General features: G+C 46.4%; 1 protein-coding gene across 3 annotated transcripts in view; it reads right to left on the reverse strand.

Moving 5' to 3' along the window:
* The window catches only part of Adamts19 (ADAM metallopeptidase with thrombospondin type 1 motif 19), a 234,747-nt gene extending 232,008 nt beyond the window's left edge, over positions 1 to 2,739 (reverse strand). For all 3 annotated transcript variants that reach the window (XM_063232406.1, XM_063232408.1, XM_063232407.1), the window contains exons 1-2: positions 2,609 to 2,739; positions 1,419 to 2,044 (exon numbers count right to left, since the gene is read on the reverse strand). In XM_063232406.1, the coding sequence (XP_063088476.1) occupies positions 1,419 to 2,044; positions 2,609 to 2,678 (696 nt within the window). In that variant the 5' untranslated portion in view covers positions 2,679 to 2,739. The remainder of the gene's footprint in view (positions 1 to 1,418; positions 2,045 to 2,608) is intronic.
* Between the last annotated feature and the right edge of the window lie 6,880 nt (positions 2,740 to 9,619).

Genomic DNA, 9,619 nt, shown 5'->3' on the forward strand with positions numbered 1-9,619 from the left:
AAATCTACTCGTAATTCTAACTTTGCTTCCTTAAGGATAATAAGAAGACACAGCTCATCGAGAAAATCTAACCAAAAGCCCACATTTCAACACAGTGAAATGTTTCATCATCTATGGCTACTACCACACCAGGAACTTTCTATACATAATTATTTAATCTCTAGCCAAAAGCTAGTGGACAATGAAATCACTACAAAATATTTTCTCCAAGCATCAGTTACACACATACACAGAAAACTAAATAAATAAATTATTTTCCTTTTTAAAAGATTTTTAAAAGATTTTCATGTAATTGTTCCGTGCCATTTTTTTTCACTGACACCTAAAATATTCATATTTGTATATTCACCTTTATCAACAGCCCTGCCCAGCAGTTTACTTCATTTGACTACTGGATTTTAGAGAGGCATAGGTAAAAATTTTCAGTTTGATTTATTTAATTTACTTAATTCCACTAACTTGTACAAAAGGTGATTTTTATGTATTTTATCCCCTCGCCCAAACTCAGCGGCTAACTTATGGAAAGCAATAATTATTCCAAAGCTTTGCTCCACCCAGGTAAAAAACAACAGAAAGAAAGAAAAAGAGAGAGAGAGAGAGAGAGAGAGAGAGAGAGAGAGAAAGAAGAAAGAAAGAAACTAAGAAACTGAGCAGTTTACATTAACAGAGCAAGTGGCTTTTTTACTGTCCAAATCCCCCCACCCAGGCCTCTTAGCAAGGCTACTTGGTACTCGTGTACATGAAGTGCTGTCAAATAAAAAGTAAACCTCAGAAAACAAAATGTCAGGTCACAGAGCTCTGAGTCTTTGAATACTAAGTGGATTCCAGTGCCACGTCCTCAACAACAGCGCGGATCTCTCCCTGGACACGGTCTCCATCCACTCTTGCCTTGGACAGGATCAGGCAACAGGTGTCTAGCACGCCTGCGGATGTGTTCAAATTCTAGACAGCTGTCAGAGTGCAATTTCCAAGTGTTCTCACAACTTTGCAGCGGGACCAGAAAAACAAGCCCAGAGAACAGATGAGGACCTTTGAATGGGGAAGAGATACAGGAGGACGCAGACTGGTTCCTTTCAATATGCTGAACCATATCACGTGATGGGTTTATTTTAGAAACACAAGAGAACAGAAGGAAGGTGCACGATTGACAAGAAGTAACAAGGAGATACAATTTCACATAGTATCAAAGGCAGGGAGAGTCACCCAGAAGTCTCCAATCTATACACCTAATGAGACTTTCACGCCTAGTCTGGCCTGTCCATGTCTCAATGCGGGCCACCGAGGGGGGCACCCGGGTAGGGCAGAGCGAGGTTAAACTCAGAAAGAAGACGCTGAAGGGGCAGGGTCGGTGCATGCACAGGAGCCTGGCAGGAGGGGAGCAGCAGGGAAGGCTGGAGATAGCAAAGGAAGACGCTTACCAGGCCACCTCCACAGGTGCTGAAAGAGGCCAGCGAGCCGGGGTGCCGCAGCACCGCCCCGGTGTAAAAGCAGGCGGCGTCGGGGGGCGCGGGCGGGTGCGGGGCGGACGCCGTCCGCGTGGGGCCGGGGCCCGGCTGTGGCCACTGTTCCACGGCGAAGCGCGATGCCAGGAAGCGGCCGTCCCTCCGGAGCAGCAGGTACAGGTCCCGGGAGAAGGCGGGGACCCTCAGCAGCACCTCGTCGCTGTCCGGCTCGCCTCGCTGGGCCGGGGGCGGGGATGGGGGCGGCTGCCACGAGGCCGGGGCGCCCGGGGACAGGACGGCCGCGCCGCCGGATCCCCGCGGCAGCTCCTGCGACTCGAGCTCCTCGTCCTCCTCACCCCCCGGCGGCGGCGGAGGCCGGAACCGGGGCTCGGCCTGCCCCTCCGCGGGCTCGGCCAGCGGCGCCGGGGCCACCGAGCGCACCTCGCGGGAGCTGCTGGCAGCCTGCGCCCGGGCACCTCCGCCGCGCGCCCAGCCGGGGTCTGCGCTGCTCCCGCTGCCGCCGGCTGCGTCCACCGGCTCCCGGCGCCAGAGTGCAGGAAACACGACTTCCCACTCCTCGCTGTCGGGGGCGAACTGCAGTCCTGCAGGCGGGGCAGAGAAGTGCGGGGCTTAAAGTGCCGCGGTTGCAGTAGCATCAGCATTCCCAGGGTCCCGATCCACAGAGACTCTGGGGCTCACTGGAACGCGATGCAGACCACCCGCCTAGCTCCTCAAACGCTTGCAAACACTCAAGTCTGGCGATCAGATTACAGACCCCAAAGTACATAACGTGTGAGTGGGAGAGGGAGCGGGCCTCAATTTTGGTGACTGCACTTAGTTGATGAAAACTGGTGCAAAGACTCCAACACAAGTGATTTGCAAAGCGTACACCCAGAATGTAACCCCCACTTTTCTTCCAGATGCTGAAACATACCTTTACAAACAGCACTACTATAGGGAAAAACGGATCATTGCACAGTTGCAATGCAGCCGGGAGATGAGCGTTTCGCCTCAGGGCTGGAGCCCCACGCCCGCGAGAAAGCTTTGGTTGCCATCCCCGGAGTCCACTCGCCGTGCACCCATTGCACCGGCCCTGCCTACCGGCGCGTTCCCAGTGTCCACTGGGGAAGCTAGACAGGAAGCAGGAAAGTCACTGAAGCACTTACCTGAACCGATCCCGAGGGAGAGGAGCCCCAACCGGTAGAGAAGACAGCAGCAGGCTCGAAGCAGGCGCATCTCGGGCTCTCCCCAGACCGCGCTTGGCGGCCGTGGCTCCTGGCCCCGCGCGCGCCCCCACTGCGATCCGCCGCGGGCACAGCCGCTCCTGGAGCGCTCGGGACGGGCGGCGAACTTGCCCAGGCTCTTTGTCTGTCGTGGGTAGGGGTCTGGAGGGTCGGGCGAGAGAGTCCCAGAGGCCTCCAGAGCCCCGGCGGGGGTTGGGGAGGAGCGAGGAGGCAGTGCGGCAGCCCCGCAGCGCCCGGCTCCCTGGCGAGTTAGGTGATGGATCTATCTTCTGTGTTCTCCACGTTGCAGGAGCTCCTGAGACCGAGCGGGCTGGCGCCGGGGCCCAGCAGTACAGACCCGCACTCAGCAGAGAGGGAGCCGCAGGCGCAGGGCGCGCAGTGCCGCCCCGGGACCGGACCGGCCGGGCGGGAGCGCCACGGAGTCCGCGCCAGGCTCTGGCTGCACCGCGCGACGCACGCGAGGAGGAGGCGGCGCCCGCCCGGCCCCAGCCCGCGCGTGCCAAGCTCCGCACGCTCCCGGGACGCAGCGCTGAGAGCTGGAGCTCGGACCGAAGGACCGCCGGGGTGAGGCGGGGTCAGCAGGACGCGCTGCACGGCGCGGGGTGTGGAAGGGAAGAATCCTGAGGAGCAGACACGCAGAATGCACGCAGGAGTTCAGCCAAGCGTGACGTTGCGGGACAAAGGTCCCAGAGCACAGCACATGTGCTCACTCTCTGGGCCGGGATGGCTGGGGACCCAAATCCTCTCACCTGACTCCTGATTGGCCATTCCAAAAGGCTCCATTTGCATCCCCACCTTCGGCCCTCCGCCCCACCCCCGGGCGTGCTCAGGTAGCTGCGCTCCCCCTGGCTCTCTTTTGTGCCAGCGCCTTTTTTTTTTTTTTTTTTTTTTTTTTCTTTATTTCTACACCATCCGTCCAGCACACAAAGCAAAACTCAGTGCAGACTTGAGCTCAGAATTGCAGGCTCGTTTACTGGGGACCTTTGATTTGTCTTCCCATCTTTGTCTCTCTGGGCTGTGTCAGCGTGGAGATAATGTGATTCGTCACGGAGAGTACTTCAAAGGTTCCCGGGCAGGACGGTGCACATCCTGCAGTCTCACAGGCCCCCTGTCCCGCCTTATCACTTCTGCGCCCCATTCATCAATGGTATCAGTTTCTCCCCCGCCCCCTCTTCTTTAGAAGAAGATCAAGGCGATCAACGTGAAATGCTGTATTTTAAAGCTTTGAGGCCAGGTGAGATTGTGTTCTTTGTGCTTTATTTCACACATTAAAAAAACATATATTTGTGCTATTTCTGTCCTCCCTGGGGGCCACTCGACACCACAGATCCCTCCTCCTTTGCAGGCACTCCACATTTCTCCTTCAGACATCCAGATTTTCTCATCAGATAGGAGGATGATAGCGCTAACTTACCTGTCCTTTGTTTTTCCAGCCCTGGGCCAGACAGCTAGGAATGAAATTTCACAAAAAGTCAGTTAAAAATTTCAAGACTGAGGTTGATTCTCCAAGTCCTTTGTTGTTTTACCTTCTGTTCCTGGTGTCAAGGGTGACTGTTATCCCTCTAGGGGAGGCTGATGATCTTATTTCAAAGGAAACCCATTTCTGAATAAGCCGTGTCCGGGAGTACTTCCTTTGAATTGTCCAGAGGTTAAGAACTAAGTCAAGCTAGGTGAGTTGTTCAAGACTGTTCTGCCTGCAAATCTTGCCTTGTAAGTATCTCTAAAACTGGAGGAACCTAGAAGTATCCAGGTTAGGGAACCTACAGGGCTCCCCTCTCCCCAAACCCTGGGGGACTCAATTGCATAGGCTTAAAACTAAATTAAAAAAAAAATCAAAGGTTCTTTATTTTAAAGAAGTATATCAAACTATTAAGATTGAAAGCTAGTTTCAATAAAACACCTCTTCTAAAATGTCTTCAATTTCATACACACACACACACACACACACACACACACACACACACACACACAGATATGTTTCTCAAAATCTCAAAGTTTCCCAGCTTGGCCTCAAATTTGATATTCTTCCTCAGTCTCCTGAGTAGCTGGGATTATACGCATGTGACACAGTGTCCATTTTTTTGCACAGATATTTTTAACAACAAAGATGTGAGAGTAAGAAATCTGTATTAGATTGTACATTTACTGGAATACATTTGTGATTTGTTAAAACTAAATGATCTATACAGTTAATTTAAAAATGTTTCCAAGCACAGATTGCCACTTTTTTCCCTCATCTCCCCTCATATGCAATCTCTATCAAGGGTCTTTCAAGAAGTTAATTTTCAAGGGGCTGGGGATTTAGCTCAGCGGCATAAGCACTGCCTTATAAGCAGGTGGTCGTGAGTTTGATCCCTGGTTCCGATGAAAAAACAAAAGAAGAGGTTAATGTTTATTGTTAAGAAAGATTTACCTAAGTCTCAGACAGCTCTTCTCTTTCTTTCTTTAGAAATGATGTTATAATTTATTTATATATTTTCAAAGACTTTATAAATCATCTGGGTTGAATTAACAAAACTACCTATTTCAACTAGTTGGGTACCAATATTTTGAAAACTAGAAATGGTTTCCTTTGTGTATCTTTTGCACATCACCCCACCTAATTGCAGGATGCACTGAACAAGCATGGAAATTCTCCAGAAATTCTCCACAATGCTTTACAAACTGAGGGCAATTGATTTTTGATATTTTATTCCAATTCCAATTCCTTGACCCTGAGTTACAGTGCTAGCTCCACACAGATCAGCTACAAGCAATGGGATTTATTTGGCTTACAGAGGAACGAGCCTGCGTGAGGAATGACATCTGAGAAACTTTGTGCTCTACTCACCAAAGCCTTAGATGTACAAATAAGAATATCAGCTAAAAATGCATCGACAAGGGATGGTTTTGAAGGAAAGTGCTTGCCTAATGGAAACTGAGAAATCATATGTGATAAAATGGAAGAGAAGAAGCAGGCCTGGAGCAGGCTTGTGACCAACCTTGAAAGACCAGAGCGGATGGGGACAGCGTGCTGGTTAGATTAGGTCACCACATAAGTCGCCAGATGCGAAGTGGCATAACCAAGAACTGCTTTTGCAGTCTCAGAGAAAGAGCAGAGGTAAATAATGAAGCATCCAAGTAAGTGGAACCAACTGTTCTTATGCACAAGGTGCTTGCATGTGGCATTTTATAACCACGTTGCTCTATTTATAAAGCTGGCTTCATGCCTGTCAGTCTTTCTTATTCTTCTCACTGATTGACACCAAGCCGCTCCCAACTTGAAATTAATCTTAAATGCTTTTACGCCTTAAAAAAAAAAAAAAAAAAAAAAAAAAAAAAAAAAAAACCTAGATTTGTGACCCATAAGAGAAGAAAAACAAATGAAATGATCACAAAAACTTCCCCAGTTGATACCTGAAGGCAGTTCCAGACCTGAGTGAATTGAGAGAGTAGCACATGGTAGCAAAAATTTACAAACTGGAGTCCCAGAGAGGAGCTCACCACATGGCCAGCAGAGCGCATACAACCTATTCCTACACTCTTAGCTATTTCAAGCAACAAACATTTATCACCTCACACAGTTTGTGAAGGACAGAATACAAGACTGGCTAAACTGGGAATTTCTGGCTCAGGGTCTATGTTAGTTATTTTTCGCATTGCTGATACACAATATCTGACACACAATTTAAAGAAAGAAAAGTTTATTTGGCTCACGGTTTGAAGAAATTTCAGTGTGAAGATGGCTAGCTGGGCAGCAGGGTGGCATGGCAAAGGGCATCACAAAGGAGAAACAGTTCATGGCAGGCAGAAGGCCCCAAAGCAAGACACGAGATAAACAAAAAGCCTTTTCTGTCCCTCACATCCTGTCCAGGCTACATGCCCTTAGGACAGGTAACATTCACAGCCCAGGCGGGGCATCCATGATCCTACCCAGAACTATGCCAGCTCAATCAGTGGACTAATTTAGTCATTACACACCCTTCATTCCAACATCATACACTCTACATTCATCCGCCTCTGAAAAAGCCCCACTATGACCACATGAGGCTTTTGAATATACCTAGAGGTAAGCCACGAAAAGATCCCTAACGAAGCATGGTCAACCTGTTGGCCAATTTTACAGTTTCAGAAATTTAACTGGCGGTAGAAATTTCCAAACTTTAATGGCTTTTGGATGGAAGCTCAGCAGCTTGCTGCAAGAATCTCTGTAAGGGTGCTCACTAATGTGTGCCTCTGCTGCAAGTGATCTGAGAGAACACAGAGAGAGAAGCCAGGGTCCTTCTGTATTTCACACCATCACTGCCACCCTGTCCTCTTCCTTGTAAGGAAGTCACTAGGTCCAGTTTACATTTAGAGACGTATTAAAGAATTTGTGAGATGGATGTGGTGGCACAGGCCTGTAATCCCAGCACTTGGGAGGCTGAAACAGGAACATAGTAGCAAAACCCTGTCTCAACAAAACAAGAATTTGTGGATGTATCTTTAAAATCATCATTGATTATCCTCAGTCATAAATTATTTATATTCCTTCCATATACAAATTATACTCATCCTGTCCCAAGGCCCTCAAAACTTTCATCCTATTAAAATAACAGCTCAGAATCCAGAACCGCACCATCTAAGCTGCTTCTACGTTTGCATGAACGTTCTCACTGCACTACATGAAGGGAACTCCTCAAGTTCAGAGCCTTTTCTTTGTAGATATGAGAAACTAAAGGAGCAACGTATTCACCTCCTTCACATCCTGCAAACTGTGGAGCGGTGTTTTTAGTTACTAAGCATCTTTTAAAGAGCAAAATTTTTACTTTTGTTAAACCCCTGCTTGTTAATTGATGCTTTGTAGTTTATCTTTTTTATTTTATATTTAAGAAATTGCTCCCAAAGCAAGATAAAATCTTTTTCTTCTACATTCTCCTCTAGAAAACTTAAATATGATACTATTACTTTTAGCTCTATGATTCATTTTGACTTATCTTTATAACTAGGATGAATCAAGATACGTATTTTTGTATATGAACATTCAATATCACTATTAACTAGGAAATGCACAGATAGACAGTACCTATTAAAGAGATAAAAGTAAAAATAATGCCTATAATACCAAATGTTTGCTAGGATGTAGAACAATTGAAATTCTCATGCATTGCTCATGTGAATGCAAGATGATAGAGTCACATTGGAAAACAGTTTGTTCCTTTTTGTATGTTTCTAAAGTATACATTACTACATAACTTAATAACCATTTCCTGGATATTTACCCAAGAACGGTCAATATGCTTATATGCAGAAGACTTGTGCCCAAATTTCTGTTGTAGTTTATTTCTTTAAAAGACAAAAGTGGAAACAAACTATACGCTCATTAACTGATTAATAATGCAACAGTTTGGTAGTATATTCTTGTAGTAGGACATAACTCAGCAACAGAAGGAAACAAACAACTGATTTATGCAATAACACGGATAGCTCTCAAAATCAGTATTCTACATAAAAGAAGCTTTCATTTATACAAAAAGGCAAGACAAAAAACAAATAAACAACCATCCTAAAAAAAAACCAGAAGAAAGAAATCAGGGCCACAGAGGGCAAAACAGTATGAGGGAACAATCTTGGATGATAGAAATGTTCTGTGTCTGGATTGCGGTACTGGTTAGATGATTATGTTCTTCAAATCTCATTCAAATTGTACATTTAAAGTACTGAAATTTATGATATCTGTTTAATTATATCTCAATAAATCCACATGAAGAATGTGCTACTCCCAGTGCTTTGATATCTGCTATTACTTGGGTTTGTTTGTTTGTACTGGGAATCAAACCCAAGACCTCAGGCTTACCAGTCAGGCTCTCTGTCACTGAGACACATCCCTTGCCTGTTATCAGTTATAAGTGATGAGCCCATCCCAAAGATTCTGTGGGTCAGTAAGGTTCATTATCAGCACCCAAGTGCCCAGACTACGAGCCTGGGAAGGCATCCTTGACTCATTTGTCTTTTTAACCCCTACATTCACTGCCACCAAATCATGATTTTTTTTTTCAGCTTCTAAGTCCGTTCACTTCCTCTATCACATCTTGCAGTAATAACACCCCAGTAACTCTGTAACACCCAAGGAATCTGTCTTCTGCTTCTACTTTCTCTCCAGCCATTTCACTCTAGCCAGAAAATCAACTCTTTTTTTTTCCTTTTGTCTTATGGAGACAGTTTTGCTGTAGAATTCAGGCTGAACTTGAACTCACTGTATAGCCCAGGCTGGCCTCAAAGCCACAACAATCCTGCCTCAGCCTCCCAAGTGCTGAGATTATAGGGGTGAAACATCACGCCTGGCTCAGAGGACTCATTTAACATGAAAATAATAATATCTTGGTTAAAGTCCTTCAATCACTTTCTAGTGCTTTTAGGGCAAAATTGAAAACTGTGTAACAAAACATAAAGACCCCCTGCAGCCCAAGTGCCCCCTATATTCAGTCCCTCTCCATGCATCTCTTCCTTTTTAGACTTCTCTAATCTTTGACAGTCACTGTGGTTTCTCCTGGCTCAAGACTATACAAGCAATAGTTTGGATCGTGTCAGCTCACATGTGCACCTTAACGGAACTCTTACTTTTCACCTGCCTTTCTTGTTCCCTTCCTGATGTACAATAAGCACCAGCTCTTACTCCTCTATGCCAGCAGAGCTCCTAGTGTCTCTAGTCACAGTCTTCGCACGTCTGGTGTTTATTTGTAACTTTCAATTTAGTATCCAACCAGCTCAAACCACTCCTACCACCATAAAATTCTGTTCCCTAGGGGGGGGGGGAAATCATTGCGTGATTTGTGCTTTCCAGATTACTGTGAAACAAAAACATATTAACAAATGTCAGCATAATAGTATGTGACAAATAAAATGAAAACATGAATGTATACCCCCCCCCTTTCTCCCTTACTTTCGAAAGGACGCCTAAGTATCCTGCTGCAG

This window comes from Cavia porcellus, unplaced genomic scaffold, assembly GCF_034190915.1.
Source record: "Cavia porcellus strain 051 isolate PalLab524CR breed Dunkin Hartley unplaced genomic scaffold, mCavPor4.1 scaffold_21, whole genome shotgun sequence".
Taxonomy (NCBI): domain Eukaryota; kingdom Metazoa; phylum Chordata; class Mammalia; order Rodentia; family Caviidae; genus Cavia; species Cavia porcellus.